This window comes from Coregonus lavaretus, assembly GCF_964263955.1.
Source record: "Coregonus lavaretus genome assembly, contig: HAP1_SCAFFOLD_423, whole genome shotgun sequence".
Lineage (NCBI taxonomy): Eukaryota > Metazoa > Chordata > Actinopteri > Salmoniformes > Salmonidae > Coregonus > Coregonus lavaretus.
The window spans coordinates 245,001-265,000 of NW_028161275.1; the positions used below are offsets into that span (position 1 = coordinate 245,001).

Consider the following 20,000-nt stretch of genomic DNA (forward strand, 5'->3'; position numbering starts at 1 on the left):
CGCTACACCCAAAAAGGCCGCCAAGAGCCCCAAGAAGGTGAAGAAGCCCGCCGCAGCGGCCAAGAAGGCAGCCAAGAGCCCCAAGAAGGCTACAAAGGCAGCCAAGCCCAAAGCCGCCAAGCCCAAGGCAGCCAAGGCCAAGAAGGCAGCCCCCAAGAAGAAGTAAACCTATTACAAACAGTGTTCTACTCGATACATGTTGTACCACAAAAGGCTCTTTTAAGAGCCACCCACCTCTTTCCATAGAAAGCGCATTGATTTCCATGTACTACCTGTCGTGGAAAAGAAATTACGCACACTAGGCTACTTTTACGCACACAACATTGTCCCACTCTGGGTGTGTGCGAAGGGAGAGGCATATAATAGAGGGCCAAAATGGCTCAGAAATTCGACCTCACGAGTGCACCCTCACCAGCCATTTTTATATATGAGCCACTGGGCTATTCCCGTTCAGAGGCAGGCTGCTGTGATGTGTTACAAGTGCCATGTAATAACAATAACAATACTATAGTGGCTTCGAATTGAAACTCACGAGTGCACCCTCAACAGCCATTTTTATATATGAGCCACTGGGCTATTCCCGTTCAGAGGCAGGCTGCTGTGATGTGTTACAAGTGCCATGTAATAACAATAACAATACTATAGTGGCTTCGATTTCAAACTCAAGAGTGCACCCTCACCAGCTGTTTGTTTCCCATTTGGAGAGAAATAATGTGTGGATGTCATTTCGGACATTTTGGCGCTCACGCGAAATGACACAAAGTAACAAAGTCGGAGGGAAACAAAGTAGCCTCTCACTCGCTGCCTGTGGGTGGGAACCGGCTTAGGGCTGTCTGTCTGTCCATCTGTCTGTCCCTCGCTCCAATTGGATAAGGCCACACCGGCCCGGTGGCCAATCGTTGCCTCTTGTGGCGAGGTATATGTACGGCTCTCGAAGTGGCGAGCGGCTCATTCAGACTTTCTGTGACTTTCTCAAGCTACCAATATGAGCGGAAGAGGCAAAACGACTAGTTACCGGAGTGTAACTCCAGTTCTATGAGTGGAGCGGAGCCCCATAGGGGAGCTATGCTCCTAGTGGTTTACCCTCTGCCCTAAGGCAGACGCAGCCTGAAACAAAATTATGCACACACCTACAGCCAATAGGAGTACAGGTGTCCCTATATAAGGAACCCCGTTCCCTCAATCTGCCTCCCGAGATATTATCTTCAGCGAGACTAGAGAGGGTCGGTAGGGCCTTAAGTCCTATGGGGCTCCGCTCCACTCATAGAACTGGAGTTACACTCCGGTAACTAGTCGTTCTATATCGTGGAGCTCCGCCCCATAGGGGAGCTATGCTCCTAGTGGTTTAAGGCGGAGCGAAACGCTCCAAAATGTACTCCCTGCCGAGCCTAACACTTCCCATTAAAAAATGCAAAGGTCAAGCCCAGCAATGGCTGCAACCAATTCCCGCAGTACTGCGACTAAAAACCCATCAAGGCGTCACAATATACCGCGTCATCGGTTATAGACCCGCCCCATCTAGCTCAATGACAATGTCAATGGCTGTTGGGCAGATCAATAGAATAGACGCCGTGCTAATCTGACTAGCAGATAGCCGTGCCTCAATATTCTATGGAACAAAATATACCAGTCATACTAAACTGAACCTCAGATAGATGACCTCACATTCTGTCCACTCAGTACATGTTTCTATATGCTGATACTGTCAGCCAGGAGACATGCCACAGAATATGCTCTTCATCCAAAGCGGACCTGATAGAGATCAGTCTATCATCCTGCTTCTCCCTCCTCTACCTCAAGATTCTCCTTCAGCTGTGCTGAGTGCAATCGAGATTGGAGTTTAAAAGGCTTATTCCTGACATAAGTCTTCCTAACCAGAGCGGACCTGATTGGAACCTGTCCAAGGTCCTGCTCTGTCCTCTCTTTCTAGCTCAAGAACGCCTTTCAGCTCTGCTGAAATTCGATCGAACAAAAGAGTTAGAAAACATGTCCATAATATGTTACTTCTAATAAAAGTGGACTTATGAACTTATTCACAATCCTGCTTTCTTTCTCTGTTCTGCTCAAGATCTCCCTTCAGCCACGCTGAGTACCGACCGAGCCAAAGAGTTAGAAGACATATCCAACAGATAGAAACGGATAAAAGGAGACGGTGTCGACCATGACGCTGCTCTACAAATATCCTCTACCTCTGTTCCTCTGAAAAGAGCAGTAGAAGCTGCTACTCCACGAGTGGAGTGCGCTCTAATACCCTGAGGCGGTTGTTGCCCCGCCGCCTCGTACGCCGTCTCAATGCCTTCACAAAGCCAATGAGACAAACGCTGTTTTGAAAGTGGTCTACCCAATGCAGCCGCACCGTGACACACAAACAGCTGAGGTGATGACCTAACCGCCTCTGTGCGCCTAACGTAACACGCCAAAGCGCGTACTGGGCACAGACAGTGAAGCTTTTCCTCACTCCTCTCCCCGTGAGGAGGGGGATGAAAAGCCCACAATTCCACGATCTGCGATCTATATGCACTGTTAATAACCTTCGGCACAAATGCCGGGTTAGGACGTAACACCGCTCTGCTCAGATCGCCATTAATGGCTAGGCAGTCGGGTCTCGTCGACAGTGCACACAAATCGCTGACTCGTTTAGCAGTAGTCAAGGCGAGCAACAGCGCCGTCTTGATAGACAGCATCTTGAGGGGTATTTGATTCAATGGCTCGAACGGCGACTTACATAGCGCTTCGAGAACCAATGCCAAATCCCACTTGGGCAGCGTAGCTCTAGGCCTTGGCCTAAGCCGTCGCGTTCCCAATAGGAAACGTCTCACTAACGGGTGAGTGAACACACTTTTCCCGTTAAACCCTTCATGACCAGCTGAAATTGCCGCTGCAAACACTCGAATAGTGGAGGGCGATTTCTGCTTATCAAACATAGACTGTAGGAATGAGAGCACACTCTCTACCTGACAGCTCATGGGGTCCACGTCCTGTGTATCACACCATCGTGAGAAAACATTCCATCTGCTGGTATACAACCTGCAAGTGGAACCGGCTCTTGCGCCCTGTATTGTTCTGATCACTGCATCAGACAACCCACGGCGCTTTAACCTGTCCCATTCAGGAACCAAGCCTTCAGTGGTTGGCCGATTATGGGCCATTGCCCTATCGAGCCTCCCGCCTGAATCAACGCGTCTCGTCGATGTGGAATTGGCCAGGGTGGCGCAATCAACATCTGACTCATCTCTGCAAACCACGGAGCCCCCGGGCGATCGGGCGCTATCAGTATCACTGACAGCCCCTCTGACCTCACCCTGGCTAGCAGTGGGAGAATGCAAGACAGCGGAGGGAATGCATACAGGAGAACTCTCGGCCACGGGTAGTGCGCGAATGCGTCTCTTCCCAATGGCGGTTCGTCCTGGTTCCTCAGAGAGAACCATAGGGGACACTGCGCGTTCACACGTGACGCGAACAGGTCCACCTCGGCTCTCCCGAATTGTTCCCAAATCTGTAGAACAATGTCCGGGTGCAGACACCACTCGTCGTCTCGAGGACCCCCTCTTGACATGATGTCTGCCCCTACGTTCAAGTAGCCCGGAATGTGTGCTGCTCTCAACGAGCGAAGGTGCTTGTGAGCCCACAGCCACAATTCCACTGCCGCCCGATGAAGGGCAGGAGACCTGACCCCTCCCTGGCGGTTTATGTGAGCCACTGTGGTTCGGTTGTCTGACCAGACCAGCACATCGCGACCCCGAAGGGTAGACGCGAAGTGGGTCAAGACCAGTCTCACCGTTTCCAACTCTAGGAGGTTGATGTGACGACCTGATTGAGGCCATGCACCTCCTATCGCTTGAGACTGACATGTCCCTCCCCATCCAGTCAGAGAGGCATCTGTAAACACTGGAATGTAGGATGACACCTTGCCCATCGGGACTCCGTGCGTGAGAACGCACGGTTCTATATCGTGGAGCTCCGCCCCATAGGGGAGCTATGCTCCTAGTGGTTTACCCTCTGCCCTAAGGCAGCAGCAGCCTGAAACAAAATTATGCACACACCTACAGCCAATAGGAGTACAGGTGTCACTATATAAGGAACCCCGTTCCCTCAATCTGCCTCCCATTATCTTCAGCGACTGGACTAGAGAAGAAGCCTTAGAAGACTCGGAAGATTTTCGCCGTTGACATCCAGCCGTCAACGTCTTCCACTATGAGTGCACCAGCTTTTCCACCAAAGGCCCTTTTCAGGGCCCTATGCCGCTGTACCGCCATGGCTACTTCGGACCCCCACGACCTATGTTTCGTGTGCTTGGGACCGCTGCATGCCAAGGAAGGTCTCGGCAACCCTCCTAATTGCGCCTCCTGCGCTCTCCTTCCTATGAAGGAGAGAAAGCAGCGCTGGGCGTTTTTTAGAGAGGAGGTCCCTCTCGACGACGTAATGTCCGTGCTCGCCTCTGGATCAGAGGCATCAGCGGGCAGTGCTGAGTCAGGGGATGACGGGGAGAGCGCCGAGCCGGATGTCCCAATGGGGCAATCTGGAGCTCTGGCGCCAGCCTTTAAGACCCCCTTTCCTACGGAAAGCGTGAGGTCTGAGGGTTCCCTGTGCGGAGATGACATGAGCTCTGCCAGGTCAGAGGCTCTGTCCTTCGCGGCCGCCTCTCTGCGTTCGGACTTTCCCGGACTCATTGAGAGGGCGGCCACCCGACTGGAGATTGCGCTGCCCCCAGCTCCCCCTCCAATGGAGGTGGATTTGATGGAGGGCGGCCCCTACTCCGTGCCGAGAAGGGCGGCTGAGCCAATGGCTCCAGCCTTGCCCTCTCTGGGCAAATATGTCGAGGGCTCGTGGGGGGCACCTCTGGCGGCGCGTTCGCCGGCCAGAGTGTACACCCCATTCACCAGAGTGGCTGGATACGAGTGGGCAGCTAAGGGAATCCCTAGGCTCGAAGGCGCCATGACGGCGTACCTAGTGCCGGGTTCGAGTCCCTGGGCAGCCTCCAAGAAGGCCACCCTGCCAGCACAGAGGGACAGGTTCACAGCCCAATTGGCTGAGAAATCCTTCACGCTGGGAGCCCAGAGCGTTGCAGCGGCGAACAACATCGCCCTCCTCGCGGCCTCCCTGTCCCGTCTCACAACGGGCAGGTCAGAGTTGACCGGTGAGGAAGTGGAGGAGGCCTCCAGGATTTCTGGAGCCATACTCCACCTGACGCAAGCGGTGGCGATATGCGCGGGCAGGACCATGGCCACCTCGGTGGTTACTGAGCGGCACCTCTGGCTGTCCATGACGGCCATGAAGGAGACCGACAGGGCATCCTTGCTCAACGCCCCCGTCTCCAGCGAAGGGCTATTCGGCCTTGCTGTGAAGGACGCCACCGAACGCATCGCCAAATTGGATGAGGAGAGGAGGCACCTGGCCAAACATTTGCCACTGGCAATGAAGGCCAGCAGAGCCCCAACCAACCCAACCACCTCCAACGCCCCCAACAAGTCAGCTGGGAGGCGAAGGGCCAGGCGACAGGCGCACACCCAGAGCAGCGGGAGAGCGGGCTCGGCCCCTCCAGCAGCAACGGTGACGACGTCGGTCCCGCCAGAGAGAGAGGTCGTCCAGAGGCCAGCCTGGAAGCACCAGAAGGTGACTCAGAAAAGGCGGCACCTTTGACGAGGCGAGGGGGAGAGAGCAGATGACGGCCCGGCGCGTGACGCAGAGAGGCCTACTGTTCCCCCCCACCCCACTGTTCAGGGCGTGGAGGGCTGTTTTTATAACCATGTGAATAAAGAGATGATTCTCATTGACACTGTCAAAGAAGGACTTTTATTTCATAAGGTTAAGAACACTTCACGTTCTATGTCTCTCCCTCACCATCTTGAGTGTAGTTCAACCCACTTAGAGTGTGTAGCTGAGCGCGCTCAAGAGAGGAAAAGGGTAAAGGTAGCAAGGCACAGCCTTAGCTCACCTAATAAAGATCTCTTACTGCAGACTCCTAGGAGCTCTGCAGTAAAGGTCTCACATAGTAGGCAAATGCCTCTGTCCCAATGTGACATGAAGGCGCTGCCGTTTGCTGGGAATGACGCCTTGCTGCAGGCCAATGCCTCAGTCAACGCAGATCAGACCTGTGCGACGTTCACGGAGAGCGGGAATACCTCCAAGGTATGGACGCCTCCAAATTACACTGAACGTATCAATGCCCATGGCTATGAGCGCAGCTCGCCACACATTGAGTGTGTCGCTGAGCAGCCGCCTAATACCAGTAAAGAAGCATTGTGGCGCCACCGTGTGGTGTCAGTCAGAGATCACACCTTTCAGGTTCTATTGAATTCTGTAAAGGATAGGTCTCATGTTAAGCGGCAGTCTCAGTCAGACAATGACATGATGACGCAATCGCTTTCCGGGCAGAGCGCTCTGTCTCAGGCCAGTACCTCAGACAGCGCAGTTCAGACCCGTGCTGCGTTCACGGAGGGCAAGATTACTGGAGTTACGGTCGTAACTAACGTATCAAAGCCCCCGACTCACCCAGAACGAGCTGATGTGTCCTCTCCCTTTCAAGGGGGGCCCACCTTGGGCTATTCCACCAACCCAGTGTTGGGGAATAGCGGCGGCAGGGGCCATAGAGGAATACAGGTCCTTCCTACTGGATGCACCACAGCTTCGTGCGCACCCGCTTTCCATGCATTGCTGGCAGTGGCGTCAAAGCTGTACCCTCTCACGCTGGCTAGAACAGACGTTAGAGAAGGGTTATGCCCTCCAATTCCGCCGAACCCCACCCCCGTTCAGGGGAGTGGTGGAAACGGTGATGAAAACGCCAGACAAAGTAGCCGCTCTGAAATCAGAGATTACGGAACTTTTGGCGAAGGAGGCGGTCACAGTAGTTCCCCGGGAGCAAAGGAACAAGGGGCTTTACTCGCCCTATTTCCTAGTGCCAAAAAAGACGGGGGGAGTGAGGCCGATTTTGGATTTACGCATTCTCAACGAGAGCATAACCAAACGGCCCTTCCGAATGCTGACGACAAAACGCCTACTGGAATGTGTTCAGAAGGGAGATTTTTGTACAAGCATAGACCTAAAGGACGCGTACTTTCATGTGCCGATACAATCGCGTCACAGAAAGTTTCTGCGGTTCGCCTTTCAAGGGGTGGCGTACGAGTTCACGAGGATGCCGTTTGGGTACGCCCTGGCACCTCGGACGTTTTCCAAATGTGTGGAGGCGGCATTGGAACCGCTGCGTCGTCAAGGGATAAGGCTATTAGCCTACCTAGACGACCTGTTGATTCTCGCCCCGTCAGCAGAGCTGGCGTTCACACACACGACACAGACAGTGATGCATCTCACGCGTCTGGGGTTTGCTGTGAATTGGAAAAAGAGCGCACCTTGGCCCAGTCATCAGATTGTCTACTTGGGACTACAGTTAGACACTGTTATGATGAGGGCGCGAATTTCGGACCCTCGAAGGGCAGCATTGTTGCTGGCCCTGAGGAAGTGTCGTCCGAATCACACAGTAACGGCGCTATCGATCATGTCACTTTTGGGTCTCATGTCGGCAGCCCACTCTGTGGTCCCGCTAGGGCTTCTGCACATGCGCAAAGCACAGCGGTGGTTCGCCCAACTAAGACTAGACCCAGTGCGTCAACGTCATCGGTTGGTGGTGGTTCCTCTCTTGCTAAGAGCAGACCTGGACTATTGGCGGAACCCGTGCGTTCTCACGCACGGAGTCCCGATGGGCAAGGTGTCATCCTACATTCCAGTGTTTACAGATGCCTCTCTGACTGGATGGGGAGGGACATGTCAGTCTCAAGCGATAGGAGGTGCATGGCCTCAATCAGGTCGTCACATCAACCTCCTAGAGTTGGAAACGGTGCGACTGGTCTTGACCCACTTCGCGTCTACCCTTCGGGGTCGCGATGTGCTGGTCTGGTCAGACAACCGAACCACAGTGGCTCACATAAACCGCCAGGGAGGGGTCAGGTCTCCTGCCCTTCATCGGGCGGCAGTGGAATTGTGGCTGTGGGCTCACAAGCACCTTTGCTCGTTGAGAGCAGCACACATTCCGGGCTACTTGAACGTAGGGGCAGACATCATGTCAAGAGGGGGTCCTCGAGACGACGAGTGGTGTCTGCACCCGGACATTGTTCTACAGATTTGGGAACAATTCGGGAGAGCCGAGGTGGACCTGTTCGCGTCACGTGTGAACGCGCAGTGTCCCCTATGGTTCTCTCTGAGGAACCAGGACGAACCGCCATTGGGAAGAGACGCATTTGCGCACTACCCGTGGCCGAGAGTTCTTCTGTATGCATTCCCTCCGCTGTCTTACATTCTCCCACTGCTAGCCAGGGTGAGGTCAGAGGAGCTGTCAGTGATACTGATAGCGCCCGATCGCCCGGGGGCTCCGTGGTTTGCAGAGATGAGTCAGATGTTGATTGCGCCACCCTGGCCAATTCCACATCGACGAGACGCGTTGATTCAGGCGGGAGGCTCGATAGGGCAATGGCCCATAATCGGCCAACCACTGAAGGCTTGGTTCCTGAATGGGACAGGTTAAAGCGCCGTGGGTTGTCTGATGCAGTGATCAGAACAATACAGGGCGCAAGAGCCGGTTCCACTTGTAAGCTGTATACCAGCAGATGGAATGTTTTCTCACGATGGTGTGATACACAGGACGTGGACCCCATGAGCTGTCAGGTAGAGAGTGTTCTCTCATTCCTACAGTCTATGTTTGATAGGCAGAAATCGCCCTCCACTATTCGAGTGTTTGCAGCGGCAATTTCAGCTGGTCATGAAGGGTTTAACGGAAAAAGTGTGTTCACTCATCCATTAGTGAAACGTTTCCTATTGGGAACGCGACGGCTTAGGCCAAGGCCTAGAGCTACGCTGCCCAAGTGGGATTTGGCATTGGTTCTCGAAGCGCTATGTAAGTCGCCGTTCGAGCCATTGAATCAAATACCCCTCAAGATGCTGTCTATCAAGACGGCGCTGTTGCTCGCCTTGACTACTGCTAAACGAGTCAGCGATTTGTGTGCACTGTCGACGAGACCCGACTGCCTAGCCATTAATGGCGATCTGAGCAGAGCGGTGTTACGTCCTAACCCGGCATTTGTGCCAAAGGTTATTAACAGTGCATATAGATCGCAGATCGTGGAATTGTGGGCTTTTCATCCCCCTCCCCATGGGGAGAGGAGTGAGGAAAAGCTTCACTGTCTGTGCCCAGTACGCGCTTTGGCGTGTTACGTTAGGCGCACAGAAGCGGTTAGGTCATCGCCTCAGCTGTTTGTGTGTCACGGTGCGGCTGCATTGGGTAGACCACTTTCAAAACAGCGTTTGTCTCATTGGCTTTGTGAAGGCATTGAGACGGCGTACGAGGCGGCGGGGCAACAACCACCTCAGGGTATTAGAGCGCACTCCACTCGTGGAGTAGCAGCTTCTACTGCTCTTTTCAGAGGAACAGAGGTAGAGGATATTTGTAGAGCGGCGTCATGGTCGACACCGTCTCCTTTTATTCGTTTCTATCTGTTGGATATGTCTTCTAACTCTTTGGCTCGGTCTGTACTCAGCGTGGCTGAAGGGAGACCTTGAGCAGAATAGGGAAAGAAAGCAGGATTGTGAATAGGTTCATAGGTCCGCTTTTATTAGAAGTAACATATTATGGACATGTTTTCTAACTCTTTTGTTCGATCGAATTTCAGCAGAGCTGAAAGGCGTTCTTGAGCTAGAAAAAAGAGGACAGAGCAGGACCTTGGACAGGTTCCAATCAGGTCCGCTCTGGTTAGGAAGACTTATGTCAGGAATAAGCCTTTAAACTCCAATCTCGATTGCACTCAGCATAGCTGAAGGAGAATCTTGAGGTAGAGGAGGGAGAAGCAGGATGATAGACTGATCTCTATCAGGTCCGCTTTGGATGAAGAGCATATTCTGTGGCATGTCTCCTGGCTGACAGTGTCAGCATATAGAAACATGTACTGAATGGACAGAATGTAAGGTCATCTATCTGAGGGTCAGTGTAGTATGACTAGTATATTTTGTTCCATAGAATATTGAGGCACGGCTATCTGCTAGTCAGATTAGCACGGCGTCTATTCTATTGATCTGCCCAATAGCCATTGACATTGTCATTGAGCTAGATGGAGCGGGTCTATAACCGATGACGCGGTATATTGTGACGCCCTGATGGGTTTTAGTCGCAGTACTGCGGGAATTGGTTGCAGCCATTGCTGGGCTTGACCTTTTCATTTTTTAATGGGAAGTGTTAGGCTCGGCAGGGGGTACATTTTGGAGCGTTTCGCTCCGCCTTAAACCACTAGGAGCATAGCTCCCCTATGGGGCGGAGCTCCACGATATAGAACGATTAGTTACCGGAGTGTAACTCCAGTTCTATGAGTGGAGCGGAGCCCCATAGGACTTAAGGCCCTACCGACCCTCTCTAGTCTCGCTGAAGATAATATCTCGGGAGGCAGATTGAGGGAACGGGGTTCCTTATATAGTGACACCTGTACTCCTATTGGCTGTAGGTGTGTGCATAATTTTGTTTCAGGCTGCTGCTGCCTTAGGGCAGAGGGTAAACCACTAGGAGCATAGCTCCCCTATGGGGCTCCGCTCCACTCATAGAACTGGAGTTACACTCCGGTAACTAATCGGTTCCGCCAATAGTCCAAGTCTGCTCTTAGCGAGAGAGGAACCACCACCAACCGATGACGTTGACGCACTGGGTCTAGTCTTAGTTGGGCGAACCATCGCTGTGCTTTGCGCATGTGCAGAAGCCCTAGCGGGACCACAGAGTGGGCTGCCGACATGAGACCCAAAAGTGACATGATCGATAGCGCCGTTACTGTGTGATTCGGACGACACTTCCTCAGGGCTAGCAACAATGCTGCCCTTCGAGGGTCCGAAATTCGCGCCCTCATCATAACAGTGTCTAACTGTAGTCCCAAGTAGACAATCTGATGACTGGGCCAAGGTGCGCTCTTTTTCCAATTCACAGCAAACCCCAGACGCGTGAGATGCATCACTGTCTGTGTCGTGTGTGTGAACGCCAGCTCTGCTGACGGGGCGAGAATCAACAGGTCGTCTAGGTAGGCTAATAGCCTTATCCCTTGACGACGCAGCGGTTCCAATGCCGCCTCCACACATTTGGAAAACGTCCGAGGTGCCAGGGCGTACCCAAACGGCATCCTCGTGAACTCGTACGCCACCCCTTGAAAGGCGAACCGCAGAAACTTTCTGTGACGCGATTGTATCGGCACATGAAAGTACGCGTCCTTTAGGTCTATGCTTGTACAAAAATCTCCCTTCTGAACACATTCCAGTAGGCGTTTTGTCGTCAGCATTCGGAAGGGCCGTTTGGTTATGCTCTCGTTGAGAATGCGTAAATCCAAAATCGGCCTCACTCCCCCCGTCTTTTTTGGCACTAGGAAATAGGGCGAGTAAAGCCCCTTGTTCCTTTGCTCCCGGGGAACTACTGTGACCGCCTCCTTCGCCAAAAGTTCCGTAATCTCTGATTTCAGAGCGGCTACTTTGTCTGGCGTTTTCATCACCGTTTCCACCACTCCCCTGAACGGGGGTGGGGTTCGGCGGAATTGGAGGGCATAACCCTTCTCTAACGTCTGTTCTAGCCAGCGTGAGAGGGTACAGCTTTGACGCCACTGCCAGCAATGCATGGAAAGCGGGTGCGCACGAAGCTGTGGTGCATCCAGTAGGAAGGACCTGTATTCCTCTATGGCCCCTGCCGCCGCTATTCCCCAACACTGGGTTGGTGGAATAGCCCAAGGTGGGCCCCCCTTGAAAGGGAGAGGACACATCAGCTCGTTCTGGGTGAGTCGGGGGCTTTGATACGTTGGTTACGCCCGTAACTCCAGTAATCTTGCCCTCCGTGAACGCAGCACGGGTCTGAACTGCGCTGTCTGAGGTACTGGCCTGAGACAGAGCGCTCTGCCCGGAAAGCGATTGCGTCATCATGTCATTGTCTGACTGAGACTGCCGCTTAACATGAGACCTATCCTTTACAGAATTCAATAGAACCTGAAAGGTGTGATCTCTGACTGACACCACACGGTGGCGCCACAATGCTTCTTTACTGGTCTTAGGCGGCTGCTCAGCGACACACTCAATGTGTGGCGAGCTGCGCTCATAGCCATGGGCATTGATACGTTCAGAACAATTTGGAGGCGTCCATACCTTGGAGGTATTCCCGCTCTCCGTGAACGTCGCACAGGTCTGATCTGCGTTGACTGAGGCATTGGCCTGCAGCAAGGCGTCATTCCCAGCTAACGGCAGCGCCTTCATGTCACATTGGGACAGAGGCATTTGCCTGCTATGTGAGACCTTTACTGCAGAGCTCCTAGGAGTCTGCAGTAAGAGATCTTTATTAGGTGAGCTAAGGCTGTGCCTTGCTACCTTTACCCTTTTCCTCTCTTGAGCGCGCTCAGCTACACACTCTAAGTGGGTTGAACTACACTCAAGATGGTGAGGGAGAGACATAGAACGTGAAGTGTTCTTAACCTTATGGAATAAAAGTCCTTCTTTGACAGTGTCAATGAGAATCATCTCTTTATTCACATATTTATAAAAACAGCCCTCCACGCCCTGAACAGTGGGGTGGGGGGGAACAGTAGGCCTCTCTGCGTCACGCGCCGGGCCGTCTTCTGCTCTCTCCCCCTCGCCTCGTCAGAGGTGCCGCCTTTTCTGGGACACCTTCTGGTGCTTCCAGGCTGGCCTCTGGACGACCTCCTTCTCCGGCGGGACCGACGTTGTCACCGTTGCTGCTGGAGGGGCCGAGCCCGCTCTCCCGCTGCTCTGGGTGTGCGTCTGTCGCCTGGCCCTTCGCCTCCCAGCTGACTTGTTGGGGGCGTTGGAGGTGGACGGGTTGGTTGGGGCTCTGCTGGCCTTCATTGCCAGTGGCAAATGTTTCGCCAGGTGCCTCCTCTCCTCGTCCAGTTTGGCGATGCGTTCGGTAGCGTCCTTCACAGCGAGGCCAAATAGCCCTTCGCTGGAGACGGGGGCGTTGAGCAAGGATGCCCTGTCGGTCTCCTTCATGGCCGTCATGGACAGCCAGAGGTGCCGCTCAGTAACCACCGAGGTGGCCATGGTCCTGCCCGCGCATATCGCCACCGCTTGCGTCAGGTGGAGTATGGCTCCAGAAATCCTGGAGGCCTCCTCCACTTCCTCACCGGTCAACTCTGACCTGCCCGTTGTGAGACGGGACAGGGAGGCCGCGAGGAGGGCGATGTTGTTCGCCGCTGCAACGCTCTGGGCTCCCAGCGTGAAGGATTTCTCAGCCAATTGGGCTGTGAACCTGTCCCTCTGTGCTGGCAGGGTGGCCTTCTTGGAGGCTGCCCAGGGACTCGAACCCGGCACTAGGTACGCCGTCATGGCGCCTTCGAGCCTAGGGATTCCCTTAGCTGCCCACTCGTATCCAGCCACTCTGGTGAATGGGGTGTACACTCTGGCCGGCGAACGCGCCGCCAGAGGTGCCCCCCACGAGCCCTCGACATATTTGCCCAGAGAGGGCAAGGCTGGAGCCATTGGCTCAGCCGCCCTTCTCGGCACGGAGTAGGGGCCGCCCTCCATCAAATCCACCTCCATTGGAGGGGGAGCTGGGGGCAGCGCAATCTCCAGTCGGGTGGCCGCCCTCTCAATGAGTCCGGGAAAGTCCGAACGCAGAGAGGCGGCCGCGAAGGACAGAGCCTCTGACCTGGCAGAGCTCATGTCATCTCCGCACAGGGAACCCTCAGACCTCACGCTTTCCGTAGGAAAGGGGGTCTTAAAGGCTGGCGCCAGAGCTCCAGATTGCCCCATTGGGACATCCGGCTCGGCGCTCTCCCCGTCATCCTCTGACTCAGCACTGCCCGCTGATGCCTCTGATCCAGAGGCGAGCACGGACATTGCGTCGTCGAGAGGGACCTCCTCTCTAAAAAACGTCCATCGCTGCTTTCTCTCCTTCATAGGAAGGAGAGCGCAGGAGGCGCAATTAGGAGGGTTGCCGAGACCTTCCTTGGCATGCAGCGGTCCCAAGCACACGAAACATAGGTCGTGGGGGTCCGAAGTAGCCATGGCGGTACAGCGGCATAGGGCCCTGAAAAGGGCCTTTGGGGGTGGATAACTTGGCGTGCTCATTTAGAAGACGTTGACGGCTGGCAGTCAACGACGAAATTCTTCTTGAGTCTTCTAGGCTTCTTCACTCTAGTCCAGTCGCTGAAGATAATGGGAGGCAGATTGAGGGAACGGGGTTCCTTATATAGGGACACCTGTACTCCTATTGGCTGTAGGTGTGTGCATAATTTTGTTTCAGGCTGCGTCTGCCTTAGGGCAGAGGGTAAACCACTAGGAGCATAGCTCCCCTATGGGGCGGAGCTCCACGATATAGAACCGGAGGCAAGGCCAGGGCGAAGGCAAAGACCCGTTCATCCCGTGCTGGCCTCCAGTTCCCCGTGGGCCGTGTGCACAGGCTGCTGCGCAAAGGCAACTACGCCGAGCGTGTGGGCGCTGGCGCACCAGTCTACCTGGCCGCCGTACTCGAGTACCTGACTGCTGAGATCCTGGAGTTGGCCGGCAACGCTGCCCGTGACAACAAGAAGACTCGTATCATCCCCCGTCACCTGCAACTGGCCGTCCGTAACGACGAGGAGCTGAACAAACTGCTCGGCGGTGTGACCATCGCTCAGGGTGGTGTGCTGCCCAACATCCAGGCAGTCCTACTCCCCAAGAAGACCGAGAAGGCAGTCAAAGCCAAGTAAATTCGCTACTGCGACTTCAACTTGACTACTCAACCCCCAAAGGCTCTTTTAAGAGCCAACCACCTAGCTCTCCAAAAGCGCAAAGTACCTTTCTATGACCGCAATACATTGAGTGGGTGTATACACAACTATTTCGACATTCTGTGCCCACATGAGGCCTTGCATGAACAACAACACCTACTTGGCCTCATTTGCCATAGCAGGCTAGCATTAGATGATACGTGCCTATAAGCTGTCACTCTTGACTTTGGCGACTATTATTGCGCGTAAAGGGCCGGCGGCGTCCTATTGCGCGCGCACCGGGAGTTTGAGTTTTGGAGAGGCCGGGCCTCCCGTCCAATGGCCAACGGAGGAGGCCTGCGAAACGGGCCAATCGGGGTGGTGGGGAGATGGTGTCCAATCAGCAGGCGCCACTGCCGGCTTTATAAACTTCACATAGGCATTTCGAGGCTATACTCCCGACTGTCAGAGCAGCGCCATGGCCAGAACCAAGCAAACCGCTCGCAAATCCACCGGTGGCAAAGCCCCCAGGAAGCAGCTCGCCACTAAGGCTGCTCGCAAGAGTGCCCCGGCCACCGGCGGTGTGAAGAAGCCTCACCGTTACAGGCCCGGCACCGTGGCTCTGAGAGAGATCCGTCGTTACCAGAAGTCCACTGAGCTACTCATCCGCAAGCTGCCCTTCCAGCGCCTGGTGCGAGAAATCGCCCAGGACTTCAAGACCGACCTGCGCTTCCAGAGCTCCGCCGTGATGGCCCTACAGGAGGCTAGCGAGGCTTACCTGGTCGGCCTGTTCGAGGACACCAACCTGTGCGCCATCCACGCCAAGCGGGTGACCATCATGCCCAAGGACATCCAGCTGGCCCGCCGTATTCGCGGAGAGCGCGCATAAATGAGGATGACCTGAACTCGAATATCCCCCAAAGGCTCTTTTAAGAGCCACCTCCATATTTCCATCAAAAAGGCACAATTGTTCCATGTATACACGCACCTCTACATTAGCCACCATGTATGTTGTTCACTAACACGTCTAAAAGCTACGTATTGCACCTTTTTAGTTGCCTGAAGTCTAGCTTCAATGTTTGTGTGTGTGTATATACACAACCATCTGGCATCATCCACTTCCTTTGAACTATATAGTAACACAGTAAAATGCTTTACAAAGGAGGGGAAAAAGAAACGAGTGATAATATAGGCCGAATAGTAACAAGAATTGTGTTCAGATGAATAATTGACACTATTAGTTGTGTGTAATAATAGCCTTGCATGCAGTCCAGAAAAAACATTGCATGCCAACTTACTTTGAAAGTCCCATGTTGCAGTGCTGCTGAGAGACTCATGCAGAGGCCCAAACTTTACAATGGAGCACGGAGGCCATCTTGTGGTTAAATGTGGGTACTGCACCTCATGGTGAGTCCCTTTCAGCATTTGCTCTTTAGGCCAGCGTTTCCCAAACGCGGTCCTGGGGTCCACAAGGGGTGCGCGTTTTGCGTTTTGCCCTAGCACTCCACAACTGATTCTAATACTCCCAGCTTGATGATGATGAGTTGATTATTTGAATCAGCTGTGTAGTGCTAGGGCAAAAACTCCCAAAATGTGGCCCGAGTTTGGGAAACCCTGCTTTAGGCTAATACTAGCCTATTAGGATGACTTGGTTCGATCGCTTTAATGGCAACTGCTGAACTCTGGTTTCACTAATTACTTGTCCCAGGTCACCATTATGAATCCAATAGCAAAACAAATGTTTCAAAATAGCTCAATAGTGAAAAAAGGCCAGGAAATGATGGGTTCTCAGCAATATTTCACCAACAACCAATCACTATTCACGCATAGACATTAGGATCATCAACAAATATTCCTAAGTCATACTACAAAAGGGTTGTAACGAAATGGATTTGTCTGTTCAATGCAAGTTCAACGTCAAAGAAAAAGTGCATCACCACAACAAACGTGTCTTTAGATACACTGTAAAAAATGACTTTGTGGAATGTACTCAAGCTATTACAGTCAACAAAAGCACACGTCATATTGTTGAGTAGATCTTTTTGCTTGTTTTTATGAGTAGATAAGCTTGAGTAAGTTGAGTTGATGTGGTCCAATACATTGAGTAAAGATGATAGAGACGTAAAAAGGATTATATTACGTTGATTCGACTCAAATAGACATTGTGTTATTTTACCTGAATGATTCATCCTATTATGTATTTAGACCAACTTACTTTGGATTCACTCAATCACATCCCTTAAGAGAAAAGGTATCCGGACACCGGGAATCCATTTATTTAAACATCAACGGTTTGCAAAACATCTGTTATTATGAGTTGACAAATTACGTAATTGCAATCAACACTGCAGGTAAATCATGATTGCTGCAGGTAGGCAACACCGTAGAAATAGGAACTACAACACTAACAACAAGTGACATTTACTCCTGATGTACTGACTGACCTGTTGCAACCTCTACAACCACTGTGCTTATTATTTGACCCTGCTGGTCATCTATGAACGTTTGAACATCTTGGAGAAAAATGTGTGAAACCACTGCCTATATGAGGAGCTGTCGTTGTTTGTTTTATTACCACATACTTATGGAAATTGCACCGGTTGAGAGATGATGGCTCTCTTGTGCCTACGGTGAAGGGTACTTCTGATCCAGCAGGTGGTGCTAAGATCCCTCCCTATATGACTTGAATGATGAGTTGATTTATTCCTTATAGCTCCTAATGATTTTAAGGCCAGTGTTGGCAAACATTACTTGTGCTCCAGCAGGTGGCCATGACATCCCTCCCTATATGACTTGACTGACCAGTTAGTTGATGGACTCCTTATAGCTCCTAAATTTAATGATTTTAAGGCCAGTGTTGGCAAACATGACTTCTGCTCCAGCAGGTGGCCATGAAATCCCCCCCTATATGACTTGACTGACCAGGTAGTTGATGGACTCCTTATAGCTCTTAATGATCTCAAGTGTCTGTGTTTTTATGTGGTTAGGAGTTTTGCTCACTGCGTGTCCCCCTTCCATTTCAGTGTTTCCCAACTCCAGCGGTAGAGTAGGCTACCCCCAACAGGACCCATTTTTCTTGTAGGCCTGGACAGCCACAGCTGATTGAACAACCTGTCACCTAAATTACCAAGTCCTCAATGAGTAGAATCAGGTGCAACAACAACAACAACAACAACAACAACAACAACAATATGAGGAGAGGGACACAGTGTACTAGCTGATCTCCCAGTTGTCACAGTTTGGCCTTGTGTTCCACATAGCCTATATCAGTATTTGAGTATGTTTCCCGCGCACGTTAGTTGCTTTCACGTCATCTTTGAAATCGCTCCTCCCTAGTCCCCTAGAACGAGCGCCCTCCCCTTTGCAACGCCTCCGAACATATAACAGAGGCGCGCTTTCTGTGCCGCCGGCCTCAATCAGGTCGACCAAACGCAGATAATAGCGCACCGCGCACCGGCGCTGAAATCATTCATTCACTTGAACTCAACTAGCGAACACACCATGTCCGGAAGAGGCAAAGGCGGCAAGGGACTCGGAAAAGGAGGCGCCAAGCGTCACCGCAAAGTTCTCCGCGATAACATCCAGGGAATCACCAAACCCGCTATCCGCCGTCTGGCTCGCCGCGGCGGCGTGAAGCGTATTTCCGGTCTGATCTACGAGGAGACCCGCGGTGTCCTGAAGGTGTTCCTGGAGAACGTGATCCGTGACGCAGTCACCTACACCGAGCACGCCAAGAGGAAGACCGTTACCGCCATGGACGTGGTCTACGCTCTGAAACGTCAGGGACGCACCCTGTACGGTTTCGGCGGTTAAACCCACTCTCTTCGGAACCTCAACACCCCGACTCGAACCCAAAGGCTCTTTTAAGAGCCACCCACATCCGCTTAAAATGGGCCCATTCCATGTAGTGTTATATATAACAACAAATGTTTAGTATGCAATTTAGTAAGAAAGTATGAGCCACTTCGAGTGGACAGGGAGTATTAATTAGAGGATTCTAATGTCCCGTCCACTTTTAGCGCACAGAGGGAGGCCTATATCTGACAGTGGCAAAGTGTAAGAACGTTATTATTTTGGGTCAAGCAATAGTGGAATTTGGACAACATAAAGCCACCACGAGTCGGTAGACGTGGCTCGAAAAGAGGGGGACAGCGCGCACACACACACACACACAGTCCAAAATGGGAGCCCTATGTCTGACGGTGCCAAAGTGGGCAATTCTATCACCAGCATTATTTGGCACAACAATCGTGCCATTTGGACACCTATTAAAGCCCCCCTTTTGAAACACACAATTCCCCATCGGTCACAGAGCATAGGCTATAGAGAGGAGGGAGGGAGGGAGGGAGGGAGGGAGGGAGGGAGGGAGGGAGGGAGGGAGGGAGCAAGCAAGCAGGGGAGTGTCTACGGCCGCTGACTTTGCTTAGCTTCCTCTTCATAAGACGGGTAAGCGCCCTTCACCCCCTCATTCGTTTCTGAGAAGCAACGAGACATCATCATGCCCGAGCCAGCAAAGTCAGCGCCCAAGAAGGGCTCCAAGAAAGCCGTCACCAAGACCGCAGGGAAGGGCGGCAAGAAGCGCAGAAAGTCCAGGAAGGAGAGTTACGCCATCTACGTGTACAAAGTCCTGAAGCAGGTCCACCCCGACACCGGCATCTCCTCCAAGGCCATGGGAATCATGAACTCCTTCGTGAACGACATCTTCGAGCGTATCGCCGGAGAGTCCTCTCGCCTGGCCCACTACAACAAGCGTTCTACCATCACCTCCAGGGAGATCCAGACCGCGGTGCGCCTGCTGCTCCCCGGTGAACTTGCCAAACACGCCGTGTCCGAGGGCACCAAGGCCGTAACCAAGTACACCAGCTCCAAGTAAACAGCGCATTTGGACTGCTCTACTAACCCAAAGGCTCTTTTAAGAGCCACCCACTCTGTCAGTAAAAAAAGCAATTCCATCGCCACCGAATGAATGCGTAGGTAGGCTGCGTTACATTGTATCATTGTTTAATGGGCGGCGCGCGCCGCCTCGGAGAGCGGCTACATTGTATCATTGTTTAATGGGCGGCGCGCGCCGGCTCAGAGAGCGGCTACATTGTATCATTTCCCCTGCCCGTTCCAGCGTAGGGGTTTAGCGCGCCTTTTTTGGTGTCTTTGCGCGCTGAATAGTAACCCATGTTTGTCGGGCTCTATTCCAGGTGAAGGCAATGTAAAATGGCACCATTTGACAAAGGGTGTAAATAAATAAATCAAAAAGGCAGTCTGTTGGGTTTGATTGGAAATAAATTCCCTTTATCGTCTAATGAG

At 52.7% G+C, this 20,000-nt stretch overlaps 3 protein-coding genes across 3 annotated transcripts in view; all 3 read left to right on the forward strand.

The window, feature by feature from the left end:
* LOC311120891 (histone H1-like) overlaps positions 1 to 166 on the forward strand; it is a gene marked incomplete at both ends in the record, with an annotated part of 624 nt that extends 458 nt beyond the window's left edge. Inside the window, one exon of the mRNA XM_084195450.1 lies at positions 1 to 166. This exon is cut by the window's left edge and continues 458 nt beyond it. Within this exon, the coding sequence (XP_084051576.1) occupies positions 1 to 166 (166 nt within the window).
* A 15,011-nt stretch (positions 167 to 15,177) lies between these two features.
* Positions 15,178 to 15,588, forward strand: LOC311120903 (histone H3.2; the record flags this gene model as incomplete). The annotated part of the gene is made up of 1 exon (XM_084195461.1): positions 15,178 to 15,588. The coding sequence occupies one exon, from the start codon at positions 15,178 to 15,180 to the stop codon at positions 15,586 to 15,588; it is 411 nt and encodes a 136-aa protein (XP_084051587.1).
* A 3,609-nt stretch (positions 15,589 to 19,197) lies between these two features.
* On the forward strand, positions 19,198 to 19,572 carry LOC311120955 (histone H2B; the record flags this gene model as incomplete). The annotated part of the gene is made up of 1 exon (XM_084195507.1): positions 19,198 to 19,572. One exon carries the CDS (start codon positions 19,198 to 19,200, stop codon positions 19,570 to 19,572), a length of 375 nt encoding a protein of 124 aa, XP_084051633.1.
* Between the last annotated feature and the right edge of the window lie 428 nt (positions 19,573 to 20,000).